The 22388-nt window shown below is 35.8% G+C and overlaps 1 protein-coding gene across 34 annotated transcripts in view; it reads right to left on the minus strand.

Annotated features, from left to right (window-relative positions):
• Positions 1 to 365: 365 nt before the first annotated feature.
• SLMAP (sarcolemma associated protein) overlaps positions 366 to 22388 on the minus strand; it is a 122217-nt gene continuing 100194 nt past the window's right edge. For 14 of the 34 annotated variants that reach the window (XM_006184827.3, XM_006184826.3, XM_032458212.1 and 11 more), the window contains 7 exons: positions 17218 to 17340; positions 15973 to 16047; positions 13413 to 13733; positions 12909 to 13026; positions 10070 to 10241; positions 6016 to 6150; positions 716 to 2602 (listed from right to left, as the gene is read on the minus strand). In XM_006184827.3, the coding sequence (XP_006184889.1) occupies positions 2510 to 2602; positions 6016 to 6150; positions 10070 to 10241; positions 12909 to 13026; positions 13413 to 13733; positions 15973 to 16047; positions 17218 to 17340 (1037 nt within the window). In that variant the 3' untranslated portion in view covers positions 716 to 2509. Of the gene's footprint in view, positions 2603 to 3971; positions 4062 to 6015; positions 6151 to 10069; positions 10242 to 12908; positions 13027 to 13412; positions 13734 to 15972; positions 16048 to 17217; positions 17341 to 22388 lie in introns of all 34 variants that reach the window. The other 20 variants (XM_032458217.1, XM_032458211.1, XM_032458208.1 and 17 more) reach the window with 4 other exon arrangements.

Consider the following 22388-nt stretch of genomic DNA (forward strand, 5'->3'; position numbering starts at 1 on the left):
GTGACACTTCACATACATTATCTTTTTAATTTTCATACTACCACTAAAAATATAGATATTATTCTCTCCATTTTATAAATGAGGAAATGGAGACTCAGAGAAGACAAATAATTCGCCCAAGGTAACGCAGCTGATAAATGGCAGAACCAGGATGCCAGTGTGGATCTGTTCAGCTTTAAACGCCAAGTTCTTTTCATTTTCGAACCCAGCCATGTAGCACCTTAGATTAATTCTTAAATATAGTACAGAGTTGTTCAATTCTTAACTGCTAGGATTAAAATTTCTTAATGATTCTATCACTACCAGTGAACAGTCCTACTCTTTATTTAACCTGAAAGTAAACTGGACAAAACTGGAGGCATTGCTTATGAATAGGCTCATTTATATTTTTTAAGAAAAACTGGCAGTAACTACAAAAACCCATTTATTCAATTTGAATAAAGTAAATATTGATACTAGACTTTACATTTAAAGAGACTTGTCTGGCAAGTGAGTCACGTTTAACAATAACCATAGTAAAAGGAAAAAAAGTTAGAGCAGTAAGTTAAATAAAAGGCTAATAAAACCTGGAGGAAAACAGCTAAGGGTTTTTTTCTAACCCCTAAAGAACACTAAACATATATTATGTTGCATAAAGAGTCATTTCAAGAAAAGACTATTAACAATACAATAGTAGAGTCAGCAGGAAGAATTTCAATGATATCCAACTCAAAAATGCATAGGGAGAGTAAAGTTATTTTATTAAATCATGCACATCACGTGTGTTAGTGCAAATAGTTTAATCTGTACTCCAGAAATTCTATTGTACTTTATATCTTTACAAAATAGATTTAAAACAATTATTTACTTTAAAAAATGTAATTCTGAAGTTAAGCATTTCAGAACAATATTTGCAATAACCTATATACAAGAGGTACTGGGTACCACTGGCATATTAGCATTCTGTGGTGGAGTGGCTTCCTGCAACAGAAAACGATGAAATGAACTATATGACAGTATTTTCTACAGGTCATTTGTGACTAATTCCTCCATAAATCTAGTGATCCTCCCAACAGCAAATCCCAAATAGCTTAAAATATAACCTTTAAAGTATAAACAATGACTGCCAAACATCACAAGGCAAATTATATCCTAAACTTCTATTTCAATATTTGGCTAGGCCTGTGGATTGCCACAGAACATTCAAGCCAGTTCACTGACATTTCCTCTCAGTCTTCACTGACTGAAAAATTTAACTATGTGATACTTTAGGATATTCTATGACCTAAATAAACTTTATTGACATACCTGCGGTGCTGCACAAAACCATAGCTAAACTTTCACTTCCGTGTTTCAAATTTATAACATCAAGCAGTGTTTAGGTGCTTCACTGTGCGTGGAACACTATTAATCCTGGGAATATTGCTTCTTATTAACAGAATGTCCCAATTAACAACAATAAAAAGAAAATAATCATTTGCATACCCAACCAGGAAATCTGTTGGTAGGTAATAACAGCTCATCTCGAACATGAATTAGCTTTGAAATATCATAACCAAATTAAGTCAGTAAAAGCTTATCTAAAGAGAGATTAATTCTTTCTTCAATTAAACATGCTTGGAGGAAGAGATGATAGAAAAAAAAATCATGCTTCCTAAAATGCTGTATATGAGAAAGTAACTTGGGTTTTAAAGAAAATATGTCTTTAAATACATGAGGTTTAATAAATTACATTCCAATTGACTCAACAGTTTGGTTTACTGCACTGAAATTGTATAATTAATATGTTTTTGCTCCCAGAAATATTTCAGTTTGCTCAAGAAAATACACACTCTCATGGAAAGTTTTTCGAAGTTGATGTCCTCCACATCGTCAAGTCACATTAAGGCTGAACAAGCGTGCACATATTCCCCAAATTATCACTAGAACAGAATATTTTCCAAGTGTATTTCTCCTTAAAAAAAAAAAAAAAATCCACGCAGATAGTTGTCTCTAAGTCTTGTTCCCAATAGCTCAGTGGTTTTATAACAAGTAAAAATGGCGTAAATATGTAAAAAAAATATATATATGTGTATATATTTCAAACTGATAGGCACTGAGCACACAGGGCCTCTCTTCCCATGTATGTATCAGTTGTTTGGTTTGGGTAGTTATCGAATCAGAAAAATGAATTATCTGGCCATTAGAATTCAGAGTAAAATACCCATAAATTTAATATTATAAATAATCTGGTGTACCAAGAAGCCTACTTTAGGCCACCATAATATTCAGAATCTCAACATACTAATTTAAAAATTACATGAAAAATTGCAAGCAAATTATTGCTTACAGTAGAATAAAGTCACAATTTTATATCCTCTTTATAGACAGATACATTTTATATAATTTAAAGCAATGACCCTACAGCTGTATTCTTGCACTTCTGCTGTTATAAGAGGTAAAAAAGGAAGAAAATGGTTCTGTTTGTCCCCAGCATGAGTGTGGTGCCAGCTTCTAGAGGGAGGACGGTGTACGGACTCAAGAAACGCTCTCATGGAGAAGCTCTGGCCAGACCTGGCACGTACAGCACGATGGCTGTCACCGCAACCAGGGCAGCCAACATGGGCATCCAGGGCCAGGGTTTCTGTGTGGAAAGAAACCAAGAGTCAATATCACATTCTCCCCTCTTTTCTCATACCTATTCACCCCTTGGTTCCAGAGGTCCTGAATACTTAACAGAATATGAGAAAAACCTTATCATTGCATAAGAATAAGTTCTAAAAAGAAAAGGAAAAAAGGCGAGGGAGTGCAGGTGTGAGGAGAGCCGTAACAGTAGGAGCTTTGGAGGACCACTGTGTGGAAGCCTAACACATTTCAGACAAGTCTTGGGTAGTCTTCAAATTTGCTGCAGATGAAACCTAGTAGTGACTTCTCTGAGAAACCCTCTGGGCTCAGTCTGTTTTATTTACTTCAGTATCCATATATTATAGTTAACTGATGCCTACAGTATATTTCTGCCTAAAAAGTTTATTTCTTGATAAAAACCAGACTCACATGTTGGCATAGTTTTATACAAGGGGCTGGTGGGTAAGGTGATAGAAAGAAAATGGTCTAAGCTTTGATTCTCTAATCTGAAACCACAGAAGTGAAAATGAGAAGGGGTCAAGATGGGAAAGTGCTATTAGGGATCCTGCCTCTCTGATACTTTTGGTAGAGACCACGTCCAGTGGGGTAACTCCACGTGACTGTCTCACATGCTCTGCTAATATAAATGCCCGCTGAAGGTGAGCATGGATGGGCTGTTCTCTGACAACTGTCAGAGGGCTTTATAATAGCAATTTGCTTTGTTTGATAGCTTTATTTTCACTAGTGTTCTGAGTCTTACTGAGACAGCTGGCTTTTGAAGAAATATTGTGATGTTGCAGATCAGAGCTCAGAAAGATATGGGATAGGTTTATACTCTCACAAGTAAATACATATTGGGGTTGAGACTGTGAGCCAACGGTCCATCAGTCTACTCTCATCCTTTTCCATCTTCATAGCCACAGTGTAAATACAGGCAAAGGGTTGAAACCACAAAACTCTACAATATGGAAAAGAAGAGAGAAGGGAGAAGGGGGAAGAAAGTTTGCTGAAAACTTCAAAGAGGCAAACTCTTCATTTCTCATTCAAATCTGATTAAATGTATAATTGGGGAAGGGGTACTAAATTGCAGCAATTCACATTTACTCCAGTTTGCTAGAGACAAAGACTCAGTTAACGGCAGCATATTAACATCTGGTTAGGTTGGAATTAATTCATGGTTAGCATTACTACAAAGGAAACAAGACAAAACGTTATGTGATTAGTTGATCGTTCAGTTCATTCGTATGACACAATACATGGCACACTAAATGAAGGGTTTGCTTCAGGTAACAAAATACCTGTGTGGTTTTGCCATGCACTACAGTACAAATATGGCACAAACAGGTGACGGGGACAAACAGACAAGGACTCAACAGTAGTGCTTGTACCTTTCTCTACCACAATGGACCGAAACACCAAAACAGGAAAGCCAGGAATAGGCCGATGAATACGGCTGGGACGGGTTGTAATATGGAAGGCTAAAGAAGGGAAGGGATATTAAAATCATTTTATGCTATTAAAAAATATCAGATAAGATGATTTAGACCCCGGGGGGTGGGAGGGGGAGTACAGAGACATTTTAAAGACATCTAATACAATCCAGAATGATGGACTACGGTATATAAGGTGGCAAACTACCAGTTTAAAAGAAACAGCTGGAGGCAATGTGGGTGTCCCTAACTCCCTAATGAAATGTAGCAAGTTAAGACAGAGCCATGACAAAACCTCATCAACTGATGCTCTGCTTGACAGTACATTATTTTTGTTCCATACTTGGAATCCATTATTTGACACTGTAGCCCTGGAAACGGCTAAGGTTTATTTTATCCCTCTATCAAAACCTAAAAAAAATTCTTTTGCTTGAAATAGTATTACTTTCAAGCCTAAAAATAAATGCCCTATTTAAATTAGAAAAGAGTCCTGTGATGCATGCTTCCTGACTTAAGCAAAAGATCCAACACAATGCATGATCAACTTAGTGTATAAAGACAGGCAGCCGAGTCTCAGGGCTTTCAGTTATGTGACCAGAATATAAGTAATTCTCAGAACTGGAAGGGAATTACTACAATGAGTGCTTTTACAGAGTAATGTTTTATAACTTTAAGTCCAATATCATAAAAATAGGAAATTCACTCTTACAGAAAATTATTTGTATAACTGTAAGTAATAATAGCAAGGTTACTTGTGAAAAGGTTCTAAATCATGTTGGGGATCCATTCTGATTATTCTAGATGCCTTCATTGGTTAATTTAGTAGAAGGTGGACTGAAATTCCATATTCGGAGAGATATAAATTAACACAAAAGAGAGAAGTAACCAAACCATTATGATCTGATTTCAGAAGAGTTCTGTAATTGATATTTTCAAAATAAAGGCAATCCATTTTGCTTATCATAAAGCCTCCATATCCATTTCATCAATTTCTAAAAGGCTTTCACCTAAACAACAAGCCTTTATTTATTTATTTTTTTTTGTAAACTAAGACTTTCTTTAGCAAAGGACAGCTGGACACAACTCAAGAGCATTCTGAGTGTGACGTGTAATCGGACTGGCCATGCAACATCACTCTTTTGTCCTGGTGCTGCAAGTTAAGCAGAGTGCCTTCCTCCACAGGAAGTGTGTGGCTCACGCCCACTGCAGGTGTCCAAGCCATGGCAGGGGTTGAAATAAGTCAGAGCACAACCAACCACACTGAACATCCATTCAGTTAGGGCCCACAAAGGCAATGATCTCCAAAACGTATAACACAACATTTATTTTAGTATAACATTTTTTAAAAGACCATCTGCCTTTCTAGCAAATGAAATACAAATGAACATCACTGAACTCACTTTATACCAAAATGTTCCAATCTCTCTCTCTCTCACACACACACACACAGCTCTACAGAAACTCACCAAATGTTTCCTAATATTTATAGAAGGCCCAGAACACTACGTTTTTAAGGAATATGCCTTAATGAGAACATTATTAGTATAAAATGAAAACTGTGATTAAGTCTCCATTTTTCTGATACAGCCAAATGCTAAAGAGTCAATGAGCATTACTTTTTCTTAAGTGGGTCCCTGGTGGTACAGTGCTTTATCTCCCAGCAGGGGAAAAACAAGAGCCAGATGACGGCTTAGTGACAGAACTTCAGATTCATCTGGGAAAAGCTGACAATTCTTAGGTAAGTTTTTTATTTTTTGCAAACAAGGCTCTTCTTCCAGGTACTCCTTAGGCTCTTCTAGGGATACAGGTTAAAGTGGCAAATTCTTTACTCAAAAATTTGACAGCACAATGATTCCATCATGGAATTTCATAATGAAATGCTTAGTTCATGTATACTACAGGTCTTAGTTTCTCAAATCAGTAATAAAGTCCTCTGAAAAATCAATTTCAGGGCTCTCATCTCCCTCTCAATCAAAGCTAAGCCAAGTTTGCAAAGACTTACATTATTTCCTTTCTCTCGGAGCAGCTTCAGGTTGTCTTTACATTGTTTGAGCTCATCTGTGATTGACTGCTTTTCCTGCTCAGTCATTTCAAACTTCAACTTCAGTTCTGAGAGTACAGTCTGTGTCTTTTCATACTAAAGGCAAAGAAAAAAGAGTGTGCAGACTCAACTTAAAATGGGTATGAAGTTATGCTTCTAGTCAGGCTTATATACCAGACCCTGTTTAGTCACCTGCAACACCAAATTCAAGCCTTTTTACTGTAAGGAGGGTAAGAATCATTGGCACTAATAAAAAGCCTTTAATGTTAACTTGATTCTATGTAAGAATCTTCTGGCCCTGGAGTTAGAAAAAATTAAAAGTCACCATCAGGTCATCTGTTTCTAATATAAGGGGTCACTTTTTCCACTAAGTGAGTTAGAAGAGAAAAGTAAAATTCTAAACCGAGCAAAAGAAAAGCAAGTGAAGAAAAACCCCATAACTTAATTAAATGGCAAGGTTAGGAAGTCTGAGTTTATATCCTGGTAGTAATGTCAGCCAAGCTATTTGAATCTTGAAGTAAAAAGTATTAACTCTAATTAGGCCTCCCTTTAACCAGCATCATTGGGTATTAAAGTGTTCTGGATAAGTAATTTCTAGGTAAATAAAGCAAAGAAATGTAACTAAGGTACCAACTACTATAACTGGGACATTTCTGTCTCTCTACTTAAAACTCATAAGCATCAATTAAAAATTATTTTTAAAAATCTGTTTCTGATAGACAGTTTTTGTATAGTGAACACTACTTCCTGTTTTGGAAAACAGTTCATCGTCTACAATTTGACTTCCAGAGAGACGATCTACTGCTCGAACACAGGTGAGATCAATGTGAAACGTAGTATGGTTTGTCCCTACTCTAAATGCCCCAGGAGGCAGGAATTCTAGACTGGTTCCACTTTTAGATATTGCATCTTACATGTAAGCTGGACTCTCAGTCAAAGAGCAAAGACTGTTACTGCTGGCTGTGTCTTTGTCTTGGCCTCTGTTGTCCAATTCTATCATCTATGAAGGTTTTAGAAGGGAAAAAGAAAGACAAGGGCTGAGTATAAAATAAATATATCATGGGCCTGGCATGAAAGATTTCTCCTCTTCTGTAAATACAGCCCACGAAGCTGGGAAGTCTCCAGTTCCTTTCTGCCTATATCCTAGGAATTTCTCTATAAAGGACACATTTATATGTTGCTTCTGAATAATGCAAACACCTTGGAGTGATTAATTAGGAACTCATCACTGTGCACTCCACAGACAAATATTAAGGATGCCGATGTAGTAAAAACGTTAGTTAGAAGTGGTGGGGGCAGGGGGTTAGGCTCAGCAGTGAGTTCATCAGAAAGCGGGAAGAAAGGCAAGGGTATAGAGAGGGAGGTAAAATATGAAAGGAACTCCCTGTTACCTAACAACGTTCCCAGAACAAGTCCGAGTAGTATGCCGAAGAATGAACTAAGGAGTGAGATTCATGGACTTCACTGACAGCTTTTTTTGTGGGGTCTGTGGACTTCCTTCCAGAAGGCAGAAAGTTACCGGCAGGCTGCCAAAGCAAATTCCATGTACCTAGACTAGTCTCTGCATTAAGTCTCTTAGAACACAATCAATTCTCAATGATCTGATTCTTAACAGTGACTAATAAAGAATAGGTGAAAAGTGCTCTTCTGACCAAAATTTTCCCTTACTTTCCTTTCCCACCGTTCTTACATCCAGCCTGCCCTTTACACCAAAGAACTTAATTACTTCTCCGGTCCAGGAGCTGTGGAGCGGAAGGACAGGAAGGCAGCTCAGTCAGGAAGATCCTGACGTTTACTTTCAGCTTGTGAGTGGGGTGGGAAGGACTCCAGCCACAGGGCAAGATGGTGAATCCAAACAACTTTCCTGAGTCAGTCTCTGCAGAGTGGACTTGTCTGCTCAATGTTCTATGAATTCTTAAATTACAGATATTCCTACTAACTCAAAATATATAGATGCTTTCTTCAGTCAAATATAAAGATAGTATACCATTATTTTTCTCTTAACACTGAGGATTAAATTCTACTTTTCTTGTGTACTTTTTCTTTGTTAAATGTCCTAATAAAAGCTGCCACATATATAAAATTTAATTGTTGGAACAAAGGTCACGTTCTGCAGCCTTAGTTTCACATCTCCCTTGGATATCATTTTGCTCCATCTTGCTTTCTAACTCAGACATGAGAAATGAGCTCAGTTCTGATTACAAGAGAAATATCACACAATATTACTAACATCTTTGGATCTTCTTCATAAAAATAATCATATCTGGGCTTGCTTTGTTTGTAATATTTTAGCCTGTGACAGTGCTGAAGATACATAATCATTATACTGCGCACATTAAGTATGATTTTATGAAGAAAGGAGAACAAAGGGGAAATATTGAAAGGGAATATGTGTGCATTAATAAAAGATAGCAATTCATTTGCAGTGGATCACACAGATATAAGAATCTCATTAAAGAACATTTTTAGTTACAGACTAGTATCCAGTAGTTAACATTAAGACAAACTTAAAGAGAAGCAATTTTACATTACAAAGGAGCATGATGACTAAACATCATTCACAATGGAAAACACTGAACAAGGAAGTAGAAAAGAAACATATTGACAAGATCAGACATATTTTTAAATGTGATGCATTTAATGCAATCCAAAGGCTATCAACAATTTAGATGCTGTGACAACATGCCACTGCCATTTGTGGCAACAGTTAAAGCATTTCGCACTGATTGCTCAGTGACCAAAAGCAGGCAAACAAATAATGCAACAAAACGGCTAATGCATCCAGAGTAACATACAACAGAATTATCTTCCAACCACAGCATTCTTCCCAGCTTTTGAAAGAATCATGGTTTGTGGACTGGAAGGACACAAAGTGCTTACAGAATTAAATACTAGGATATTTACTTTGGCACAAGATTTGTGTTCCAACCAAATAAAATGAGATTTCTCCCAGAACACATATCCTTAGCAAGAAGATAGAAATGAACATATTACAAAATCAATGTGGCCACATGTAAATAAAAACTGTTACAGTTTTTTTCTTTAGGAACAAACATGAAGACAGAAGAACAATAATCATTTCCAAGTTCAGGATACTACAAGGAAAGAAAATTGCAAGGGAAAACTGTATTGATTAACCAGATCATCTAAAAACAATTCGGGGAAAATTTGTTATTAAAGAGAAAGAGTTGTCTTCAACTTCCTTTTGTTTATAACGAATCCTTCATTTAAGAGAGTCTACAACCCGGGTGAGCCCTGCAAGGTAGATCAAAATGCATCTGCCTTCTCCATCCCTCAAGCCGGCCAGGAGTCAACGCAGGGAGTAGTATAAGGCCAGGAGGACTCAACGCAGCTCTTACAGCCCGACTGCCAACTTTAAGACTTTGCTTAGAAGAAGGCTGGGTGGGATCTCTGTTCCAAAGTCAACCCTCACCATTTTTAACATGATCTTTCTTTTTTTTTAAGTCACAGAAGTCAAGGTTTTAAGCAAAATGACATGAAAAGTAAGCATGCATATTTGTGAAAAAGGGGAAAAAGGGACGGGGGGAAGAAAGTAAAGGTCACAGAACATGTGTTTAGCTGGCTGGGCAAGAGGTGAATTTTCTCATAAGCAACTTTTCAAGCGAGTTTCACCTGAGAGGTTTATGCACCATAGCATTATGGTGTGGCCCCAGTTTGCTTTCCAAAATTACTCTAAATTAAACATGATACTATCTTTGAAAGATAAACAATGAATTGAGTGATCTGATACAAAGGACTTTTCATATAGGTCAACTGACTGGTAGAGAAAAAAGTTTAATGTATTTTTGTATATTTATATTATTGAGACCAAACCCTACTAATGAATTCTCTATATACGGACCATGATACTCAGCTAGATATCACCAGGCAGAGACGCTCCAAGTATCAGCTTTGTGACAGGTAATGTGACTTCTGCTTCCCTTTATTCCTAACTAGCATGAATATCTGACTTGCTTTTGGCTTTAAGTCCAACCATAATGTCTTTCCGCTTTACCTCTTTCTGTACATCCTTTGCTTGGTTTTCAGCCTTACTGAGAAGAGTTTTTAAATCAGCTGAATCCCGAAGATGCTGCTCTTTCAAGGATCCCACTTGATTCTCAAGCTCTTTCCTAGTCATCTGCAGGATGCTGAGATCACTTGTAAGTTCTAAACTCTGCTTCTGAGAACTGCAACATAAATGTTGAGAGTTATTCCTGTAGAAACCAGACACAGCAGGAAATCTAATTTCTTACAAATTTCACTAGGAGAGGTAGAATGGATTTCAGAGGAGGAAAGAAAAGTGTAAAAGAGAGTAAGATATTTTCAGTAAGTAAAGAGCATTAAAACGCTAAAACAATACAAGTGTAAAGCTGTGTCCTATTTTCAGACAATCAAATATACACAAAGGTTGAAACTGTAAAAATGGAAGTAGGAGGTGACTAATTGTATATTTTGTTATATCCCATTATATGAACTGTATCACAAAAAGATTCAGTGTAGGTCTTCTACAGGAAAAGAAAGCACCTATTCCAATTATTTTCTTTAGGTACTTGACAAATAGGATGGTGGACAGAAACTTAAAGCTTAGAAGCCACTTCCAACTTAAATAAAGATAAACTTACTCAAATGAGAAGACACCAAACTAGGGGGAAAGTATGGGACAAAAAACCAGGAGGCTGGGTTCCAGCCCCCAGCTCTGCAGCTATTTAGCTGAGGGATGCTGAGCAAATCATTTAACTGGTGCAATCTCATTCTCTGAGTAAGCATTTCCTGAGCTCTTAGCTGTGCCAGGCACCATGTTGCACAGACACAAATAACACAAGGAGAGTTTCAGTGCCCTCCACTGCCAAATAAGAAGACTGAACTCAAAAATTTCTGAGTTTGTTTTCCAGCTTAAATTCTATGATTACTTTTACAACTTGATGTTAAAAAAATCCTGATTTACACTCTAGGAAACAGCTTGATAGGCATGAACAGAAATTCTTTGTTCAATTCCTTCTACACCACAGACAACAAAGAACAAAAGACCTGTATGGTGTAGCTGTGTTAAAGAATCTGGCTCCCATCTACAACAGATGTAGCTAAAGGAGGTTAAGGTTTTCAAGATGACAGTTACATGCCTCTCAGGATGGATTATAAGACTTAGACTCAATATTGTAACTGAGGTACTTTTTAGAGTATAAATCTCACGCCAAGTGTACACTAGGCAGATCCTAAGGTGTGAGCATGCTGTGGTCAGGCCAATACAGCTAGGAACTAAATGGCACGTAAGACCTTGTAAAGGAAGACTAGCTTCTAAAAACTACTTCAATACTGGGGAGGCTTAACAAATAAATTTACAGAACTATTAAACCAGAAGAGTTCAAAAAAGCAACTAATTTGTTTAAAATAGTGTATGTGAGTTTAGGTAGACAACTTGACCAATGATTTAATATATTCCACCCTTCTGGGGCCTAATATTTTTAAACCAAATGCTTCTAACTCATAAGGAATTTGCAGAATTGCTTTTAACACTTAAACAAAATTTGAAGTAATTAAAAAAAATAGCATTTAACATTTGTGCCAGATTCCAATTAATCATCTCTCAAAAATTAGGGATTAAGTCTAAAACTTTAAAATACCAAAAATTCTAAAACAAGAATAACAAGATAACACTGGTAATCAAATATCAGTATCTCTTACTTGCTAGAATACCAAACTAAATGGATTCACTAAGATCCAGATGTACTCCAAATATGAAGAACTTGAGTGTCTGCATCATCTTACATACACTTTATATCAATTTGTCCACATATGCTGTCACACAGATGATCAGCTGGAACAAACACACGTGTGTGTGTGCTTGCTTTCTTATTTATTTGTTTGTTTATTTGTTTTTTGGGTCTTTATTTTGTCCTATTCATATTTTGACAGTGCTTTGACAAACTTTTACATTATAACAAACATTTGTTTTATTCTTTACTGTTAATTATCTCTAAACATTCAAAAAGTAATATACATAAATGTATGAAAAGACTATGGAAAGATATGACACTGGAGAAGAAAAAAGCACTTTAAAGATACTGATACCTGAGCACACATAGTATTGTAAGAAGTTTTAGAGAATAAATCAGCACATCTTATTCCTTCAACTAGTTCTTGATTTTTTAAAATGAATAACCAATATTACAATTATTTTTGTTTCTATAAAAGATAATGAGGCTTACTATTTGCAGATTATCTAGTCCTTTTTTTTTTTTTTTTAATCATTTTTCCCTAACGCTTGTTTTCTTTGGGAATTGACCTTGACCACTGAGTTTTTGCTAGCCTTAATGCTCTTTAGGAGCATCAACACAAGGCTAACAAGAGTGCAATGACTCTCATTTTTGGTGTACTGTGGGGAGGGAGATGGATTAATTTAGAATGGCTTCAACAATAAACCTACTGCTTTCATATTCTGAATTAGAATGTAAACATTGTTTAAATAAAAAACATGGCATGGATCAAACTTTTAATGAAGAGACATTTTAAACTAGGCAACAAATGTTGGTGAGAAAACAGGACTCCACAAATTTGCTGGAATAAATCTACTGCATTCATTGGTTTGCCTGTAAGGTATTGGATATTAGAAAGATTTAACTGGTTTTAGAGAATTCTTGAGCTTATATATTACTCTTTACATAACCCTGTTTGAAATTCAAAAGCTGAATTTATATAAAAATGCTGAAGTATTCATCTAGCATGGTTAACTTGCCAAAGAGCCAAAAGAGTCTGGCTCCAATATTTTGCTCCAAAAAGGTATCTAAGCATCAAAATTAAGTTCGGATGAAAATTCGAGATAAATATTTTGAAGCTAAAAAAGAGCTCTTGCATACTTGTGCAATTCTTTTTCTTGACGCTGCAGTTCTGATGATAGCAAAACATTTTCCTTTTTTAGAGAACGGCATTCGGTTTCCAATACATTCCATTCCTTTCTCAACTTCTCTAGTTCACCTAAAATAGTCCCAGAACATATTCGTTAATAGAGGAATATAACAATTATTTTCCCCTTTAAAAATGGAGATTTTACACAGCCATTCTTTGATTCCAGTTACTTTTGCAGCTATACCTCAGGAAAGTTCCCATCACCTTGAACTTCAGTAATATTTTTTTCTCACTTCGATTTTATGAGACAAATACTTTTTAACAGTATTTAAATAAAATATAAAATAGTAAAAATTTTCAATTTATTGTAGAACTTGCAGACCCCCAATAAAAAATATTGCTTTCTACAACCAATTGTTATCAAAGAGAAAGACAGCCTGAATGGTTATTCTGTACAAGTTAAACAGTTACCATTGTCAAGAGTTAAGAGCTTTATGTAAAATACATTTCCTCACCTTGTAGCCTTGTTGTTTCTTCTCTCTGCTGATCCTCACACTGTTGACATCGAAGCTGAAAACTATTTTGTAGACTTGTGATTTCTTTCTCATAGTCAGATGCTGCTTTCCGCCACCGCTCCAGCTCAGCTCGCACCTTCTTAAGCTCTTCTTGTAAACAAGCAATGTCAGTGTCCCGCTCAGAGGCAGCCTTTTCTGCTGCTTGATGAAGGAGTAATATTTCATCTCGGGCACTAAGCAATTTATCTCGAGTGCTTGTGATTTCACTGTCTTTCTCCTCCCGGAGATTCTCAATATTGACGTGTAACCTCTGCAACTGGGCTACAAAAGTATATTTACCCATCATTTTCTTTGTCCATAGTAATTTGGAATAAAAGAACAGCCCATATGGGACTGCAGTTACTGCACAGCCCAGGCTGTCAGAGCTGTTTTTTGCTTTTGATTAAACTGTACAAGCAATCCATGTTTAATGCAAAAAATGTCAAAATACCGAAACACAAAGAGAAAAACACCCCAAAGTGGTCTTTATTTCTCCCACACAGAGAAAACTGCTTCTAACATTTGGTACTTATTCTCCTGGATTTTTTTTCTATGCATTTATACACATATAAAAACAAAAATAGGGAAGGATCATAATATATATAATGTGTTCTCTATTCTGCTGGTGATGAACAACTTTTAATAACAAAGAACAGTTATACTCTTAACTTTTTTGACTAATTCTTTATTTTAGGCATTTTAGGCTGTTCAGTTTTTAATTACTATAGACAATACTCCTTATAATGCAATCCTGATTTTTTTCTTAGGGTGAATTCCTAGGCATAGAATTGCTTGGTCAGATGGTAAGCATTAGTAAAGTCTTTGATGCTCCTGATTCAATTTTCTGTTCAAATGTCAATTCCTTAAATAAACTTCTGACGGCTTATCTGAAAATAGCCTTCTGTCATTCTCTAGCCCTTTACTCTGCCCTTATTGGACACTGTATTTTATATTTATTTGCTTATTGTTTATTATTCCACTAGACTGTACATCTCATGCATACTATCCCCAATACTAGTAAACAATCAAGAATTATTGGTTGAATTAATGAATTGATAAAGTTAATGAATACTGCCTAATCAAAGAGGTATATTTTTATAAGATCTGCTCTTGTGCTGTCATGACTTGAATTGAAAACAATGTGTATAAAATCATATGTGGTTCAGAACTAGAATAGTAGTCTAGGCTACTATAACACAAAAAAATTATTGGTAGAAAAAGTTCCTTAGGTAGGATAAAAGAATAATCAAAATAATTAAGAGGACTTAAGGCTAGGAAAGGAAGAGATTGCCTCATAAATAAACATTAAAGAAAATATTAGACCTTTTAAGTTTGTAGGAAGCATTGAGAGGTAACAGGTTCAAAATCTGAAAAGACAAAATGGCTAGAGATAACACGACCATGAACTTGTGGATAAAATCCTGAAACAGACATGCTGGCACTAGAGGGCACTCAATGATGCCTGTGTAAGACAGCTTTAAGACAAAAGGCAGCACTATGTCACAGAACCTTTAGGGGAAACTGCCACATACAGTACAAGATGGAAATACAGGTTCAAATCAGATTCACACAAACCAATGGACAACGGCATTAAACTATAAGAGTGTAAAGAGCTTTCAATTTTAAAAGAAACACAACCTGCCCCAGAAATTCTTGTCTGACCATACACAATTACAAATTTTAAGTAACTAAAATGTCTCACTCAAAAATAAGAAAAGAAAAACCAAAAGGCTGGTTTTTCTCTGGGACATTTTAGGGTAACATCATAGGCCTCACACAACGACTTCATTTTTTCTGAACTTGTCTATTTAGTTTCTTCTTACCCTTCCTCTCAAATGCTAAAATTTTAAAATAACATAGTTCCCTTCTTTGATGGTAAGGCAAATTAAATTTGCTTTAGGAACTTTACAATGGCATGGGAAAGACCTCTTTTGGAGTATTTCACAATTACAGCCTCCCAGTATTAGAAGCTCAGGTTGGAAGAAAATCCTTCAGTCTTTCAGGTCATGTCTGTAATCCTGCGATAGCCCACATAAAAAGACAGTAAAAAGATGGGTAGGAACGGCAGTCTTTACCAATGACTGCAGTGCAGGGGCCATTATTCGATTCCATATGGTATATAAATTTTGTTGCAATGCAAGTGTGTTATAAGCATTAGATAAATAACAAGCTAAAAGAGCTGGTGTACAGAGCTACTCAAACTGATTCCCTTTCTGATGAAGGCCCCCTAGGTAATAAGCCACTACATCGCCGGAAAAGTGACAGTCTTACCAAATCTGTATCTTCAACCCTGCTCTTCCTACTTCAAGTGTCTGTTACTGGAGTACTAGGGGATCTTCCCTTGTATCTTAAAACAAAAACAAAAACAAAAACAAAAACCCACCCAAGAACCAAATGATAGTTTCAGATTCTAGGGAAGAACCAAAGCCATGAAAAATAGGAACCCGCTGCATTCTTACTTTTGAATCCTTTTGAATCATTACAAACAAACAATCCCAAATAGTTTCAGGGTATTACATACCTTGAAGAACCTGTATTTGTTTACTGGATTCTTCAACTTGATTTCGATAGGCTTTTCTTTCTTCTTCCAAAAGAGCTAAAAGCAAAGCACAGTGTATCTAATTTTGTGATTTAATGAAAGTATTCAGAATTGAGCAGCTGGAAGATTCTCAGAAATTCCCTCCTAAAGCTCACTGAGGTGATCAAAGGTTAGGCAGTAAGTGTTATCAGTATTAGCAGTTAGATAATTTAAAGCTTTTAAGAGCACAAAACAGTAATAATAAATGTATTCAACTGAGTAGCAGAGTTTTCTAGACCTTGTATTGCCAAGATAATATGTGCTATTCTTTACTTGAAAAGCATTCTTGATAGTTGTTAATCAGCATTTTGAACTTAAATTTGAAAAACAGATTTAAAATCCTCATGTTCACTGCCAAGCACATAGTAATTACTTACTGACAGGAAGTTCACAGATCCCCCTGGGATGTGACTCTTCCTCCTGGTCAGGAAGGCCGTTTTAGAGACCAGGAGGACTCCATGGACCATTTACTCTCGCCTCACTTAAGGATTTTCTAAGGCACTAATTGACTGCAACTAGTTGAATTATACACAAATGTAAGCTCTAGGGAACAGCACAGACTCCATCTGGCCTATGACACTACAGGTAAGTGAGCTACTGGAAAAGAAAGTGGTTGGGACATTAGAAGATTCTGTAACTTAACCTTGCCTGGTTCCTCCCATTTACTGAAAATACACTATAAAATCACAGAGAATATAAATTTCCCTTATCTTATATTGAGTAGCTAATATTAAGTATAACTAAAACTTAGAACTTTATATACATTATGTTTTTTCATTTTGTTATACATAATATATAATTAACTATTAAGTTCCTTCATTGCTACAGGCCTTTTTTTTTGGGGGGGTGTCATTAGGTTTATTTATTTATTTTTAGAGGAGGTACTGGGGATTGAACTCAGGACCTTGTGCATGCTAGGCACGCACTCCATTACTTGAGCTGTATCCTCCTCACTGCTACAGGATTTTCTTGATCTTTTGTCAGGAAGCAGAGCAACTGTAACTCACCCCACTTTACTGACCAGAAATGTAGCTCAGAAAGGTTACATAATGTTCCAAGATCACATATCTAACAAAGTTGTGGCTCTGGGAACAAGACACCATGCCTCTGGACTCCAAGTTTGGGGCAATTCAGTGACACTATGTTGCCTCCACATCCCCTACAGAATCAGAGTAATCTTGATCTCACCTTGAAGTTCAAAGCATTTTTGTTTACTTGCTCTAGCTAGCTCCTGGGCTTCAATCAATTCCTTGCGAAGATGCTGAATTTCTTGTTTTGTCTCAATTTCTGACTGTGCACCCTGCAAGTCATCTGACAAAAATATGTTTGTTTTAAAAGCAAGAGTTAGTATCACACCATAATCTCTACAAACAAAGATTAGCAATCTCTTTCATGTTTAGACATGCATAGTTAACATAGCACAACTAAGTTTAATAACACTTAGAAGCAAATCATATTAAGCATTTTAGTCATTTTACCCCGGAGAAAGAACACAAATACAATTAAATATATATTAGTAATTCATGGCAATGGCACTATGAAATATATATTAACATATATAAATTATATATTTCACTTCTATAAGGCTTATGCAGAGCTCACGTAAGGCTTGACATTCAGTAATAAGGACATAATGCTATTCTTCTTTATCAATTTTGATCTTTCTTAATAACAAGCCAAAAATTTCACTTGGAACTTAACTGGAAATAGAAAAACAGAAAGAAATCTTTCTTTAAGAAAAGGTTTTAGCATGATTTCCACAGTTGTGGAATACAAAATAAAAACTAAGCCGAAAGCTCCACTGTGCTCACTTTGTCATCACTGTTCCCTCAACATTAGATACAATAAATAAATATTTGCTTAACTATTAAATGTTGTAACCTAAATGGCTTTATCAAAATAAATTAGATGCAGCATTACATCTCAAATATGCCCCCTCCCCTAATCTCTTATCTATCTAGTTACTCTGCTCATCTTTCATTGTGTTAAAACTTTCTGCTACTGAACACCGTCTGAAATAAATACACCACCAGGTAGGCCTTATTCTTCTAGTGCATTCTATTTGACTACTACTGTGGTTTACAAATAGCTCAGGCATAACCACCTCAATCCATCAAAAAAGAGCTAAGAATAAAATTTCACAATGAAATCACAGCAGGTCTTAGATGTTACATACACGTATTTTTATCCTCCTATCTTTTCCCTGCCAAGAATTCTGTATCTTAAAAAAAAAAAAATCTGAATCTAAGTTCTTCTATTCTAGTCAATCTATCAATTCTTCCTTCAGTCTCTTGGTAAGGATGGAGGCATGTAGAGAGAGAGATTTTTCCAGTGGCAGAATTAATCCTGTGATATAGGGATGAATTAGAGTATGAACTCCAATATATGTGAATGTATAGAAAAATACAGATTAGAAATACATATAGATATGTGAGACTATGTATATACATACATCTATTTCTTAACTCTGTCCACCAGGTGGGCATAGAAGCAATGAGCATACCATATATATTCAGGTCTTGACTTTTAAGTACCATTCTCCATTTAAAAAAACTAAGACTCTGGGGAGAAATAGTTGATTTCAGGGCTAAGACCAGGAAAGTACAAGATAAATACAGAGTACTTTTTTGTGTCAGAAATTTAAAATGGGCTCAAAGAATAACAGGATCATGTCAAAAAGACATAAGGGGCTCCCACTGGCCAAATATGGGACAATTTGAGCATCAAAACAATAAGGATAGTGATAGACTATAATCCACTGAATAAAACACGAATCCATGAATCCACACTGATATAAAGAGAAGAAAGGGAAGGGAAGAGAAAACTCTTCCTTGTAGTAAAAAGCTAGGTAATAAACATAGATGGACGACAGAATTACAAAATCACTATCTGGCAACTGTTATAGTAATAATTGATTCAGGCAAGAATCATAAGTAGATGCTAAGCTAAGCAGATAAAAGTCTGAAGAGTAACAAGATATTTATGTAAAGTTAACATCACCAGTGATAACAATGCAACATCAGGTGCCTCCTGATATGATGCCCAATATTATTTGTTATATTCTTGCCAAAATTCATAGCTTAAATCTAATCATGAGGAAACATTACATACATCCAAACTGAGAGACATTTTACAAAATAACTGTTCTTCGAAAATATCAATGTCATGAAACACAAAGACAGACTGAGAAACTATTCCAGATTAAAGGAGATTAAATAAAGAGATATGACAGATGAATACAATGAATGACTCAGGATTTTCTTTTGTCATAAAGGGTACTGTTGAGACAACTGAGAAAACATAAGTAAAGTCTGTGTATTTAATAATAGTAATTATCCATGTTAATTTCCTAATTTTAAGAATTACACAATGCTTATATAAGAGAAACAGAAAACATGAATATTTAGGACTAAGGCTATCATGTTTGCAATTTACTCTCAATGGTTCAGAGAGAGAAAAGGATGAGGAGGTAGAGGGAGATGGATAAATCAAAATTGGTAAAATGTTAACAGAAAATGGGGTGAAACATTACTATTTGGAGAATCTAGATGAAGAATATATAGAATTCTTTGTTCTATTCTTGCAACTTTTCTATAAGTCTGAAATTATATCAAAATTACAAGTCAAAAGAATACTTTCTACATATATATATAAACAAAGAAAATATGGCAAAATACTAAATTGTTGAATATAGGTGATGGACATATATGGCTGTTTTTGGCATTTTTCAACTTTTCAAAACATGTTTGAAATTTTTTATAAATAAAAAAGTTCTCTTGAAATTACCAATCCTAATGCTACAATCTTAGAACAATCATTTCTCCCTAAGAACAATCATTTCTCCCTAAATTTGTGTCCTTAACCTATTTTGCCCTTCTCAGTCTCTCCTGTATTATGATATTAGGGCAATTCTCTTACTGAAATCAAGAACCTATACTGACTCCCTACTGTATCAAGTCCAGACATCTTTATCTGACTTTAAAACTTCTCCATAATCCAGTCATTACTTATTCTCCATTACTCACTAATATATTCATTTCCTACTAGTCTCCTCAGTAGCTCTGGCTCATGACTATTTTCCTCCCCAGGCTTAAGCCTCTGTACCTAACCCCAACTCTGTGCCTCTAACTCCCAGCACATAGTAGTCTCTTTTGCCTAATTTCTAAAGCTTGACAGTAAAACTCAAGCAAACCAAGAAGCTCTTTCTAGTTCACTAATTGCTCAGTAGCATTAGTTTCATTTTTAAAAAGAGCATGAATCCATATAGATACATAAGAATTCAGAAGAGAGCTTTAAGATCAAGTAACCTACTTCTTTCATTTGACAGATGAGGAAATAAAGGTCTAGTGATCTGAAATGGCTTACACATCTGGAATGTGGTGGAGAAAGAACTAGAATTCTCACTCTAGCTCAACTATCTTTCCCATAAATCATGGTGCTTTCTCAGTTACAGCATTAAGTGGCATGCTTTCCTAACAACCAACCCTTATTTCTTCTTCCAAAATAAGAGGATTCCTATCATTGTTTTCTTTCTAGTAACAGATGTTAATTGCATATACATTTCACACTTCCATTCCATACTATATGGAACATACATTCTACATTCTATCTAATACAATGCTAGACATACAGCAAGCATGTTATCTGATTACCATACAAGACAATTAAAGATCTGCATCTAAAATGTATAGTTTTCAAAATAAATATAATAATAGTTAAATGAATTAATACAACGAAAGGACTATTTTAATTTGAGGAAGGGGATCCTTTCATAAATGAAGAATCATAAGTAATCCATCTCGAAGGTCTATCAAAGCAGACAATTCCTGTCTGTGGCAGAACAATTCCCTTGATCAGTGATGGCTGTGAAACAAAATTAATACTTTTCAAACTAAAAATAATGGAGCAGATTTTATGTTAAGCAATTATGTTTCAGGAGACAGAATATGATCTAGGCAATAATCAGCTGTGCTAGCACAGGGATCCAGCATTTGCAAATTAGTTCTTTGTACTACATAATGAAAAGGATCAGCATTTTAATTAGAATAAGATACCATGTATCAAATAATGTAAACGTATAAACTCAACACAGTGTTTGATCAAAGAAGTAGAGATACTGACCAAAAATCCTTACAAATTAATAATAAACACAAATTGCTATGCTTAAACTAATAAAGTAGTGTACAGATCCTCTTTTCAGAAAACCAAATGCCTTTTTTTTTTTTTTAAACAAAGATGAATGAGCAAATCTTTTTGTCCTAAGGCTGATTGAGAGCTGTACTTCGTATGGTTCATACAGTTGTGTAGGAAAATGCATTTTTAGTTTATTCTGGCTTGGGTGTACTTTCATGGTGTCTCACTTTTGTCATGGAAATGGACTTTGGTATCAATCTACTTCACAGTCTTGGAGAAAGTCTCATGATGAATACTGGTAGAAAGTGTTTAGATGAAGATAAATCAAAGTCTTCCTGAGCTAAATAAAAATTCATTTTATTTAGATGTGCAAGTCAAATGGAAACAAATGTTTTTTTGGGAACTATGATGAGGTGAAAAGATTACCAGAAACAGAATCTGTTTTCCCCTTAACACAAATGGTGTTATCTTTAGAAGTGCTTGGTGTATAATCTGGGCCAGGGACCAGCTCTTCTCAGACTACGGTTAAATCCTGTAAAGAGATCTACACCACACAAGAACCCATTAAAGAACCAGCCCTGGAACACAGAATACATCATATTCTAAATTAAATCTGGTGTCACTGTTTCTTCAGAGGAGTGGCGATTTAACTTAAATTCTGACCTTGACTCTAAATGTGGGTGAGGTAATCTGAAGCACTTGGTAAAGGGCCAAATCAAAACATTTCTTCCCCAGTTCTATTTTGTATGTGCATATTTGTAATGTAGCCACAACATGTTACCTCATCAACTGACAGAAGTGATCTGGCTGAGACAGCAGGGCAGGTGGGCACCATCCTCTTTTACTACCATCACTCCTCCCTTAGGAAAATCTGATAATTTAGTTGCCGGCTTGGCTGATGAGAACAACCTTTACAATGGAGGAAGACCACTTTCCTGTCGTAGGTGTGTGAGGCCACCTGAGGCAGTGCTAGGTGGCAGCCTATGAATTTAACTTTGGCAGCAGCCTATTACTATTGATTCTCACCCCTTTGCCATTCCGTCTGACCAGCTGGGTTCCTTCTTGACAACTGGATCTTTTGTTGGCTCCTTTATCCTTCCCATTGTTCTTCTCTTTATCTATAAATACTCCCTGCTATCACAGTCCACCCCTATGCTGAGAATTCCCAAACATGGTTACTGCCTTCTTTCTGACCAAGCCTGACCTCTCTCCACATATGCCCCACG

Source organism: Camelus ferus, chromosome 17 (assembly GCF_009834535.1).
Source record: "Camelus ferus isolate YT-003-E chromosome 17, BCGSAC_Cfer_1.0, whole genome shotgun sequence".
In the NCBI taxonomy this organism is placed as follows: Eukaryota; Metazoa; Chordata; class Mammalia; order Artiodactyla; family Camelidae; genus Camelus; species Camelus ferus.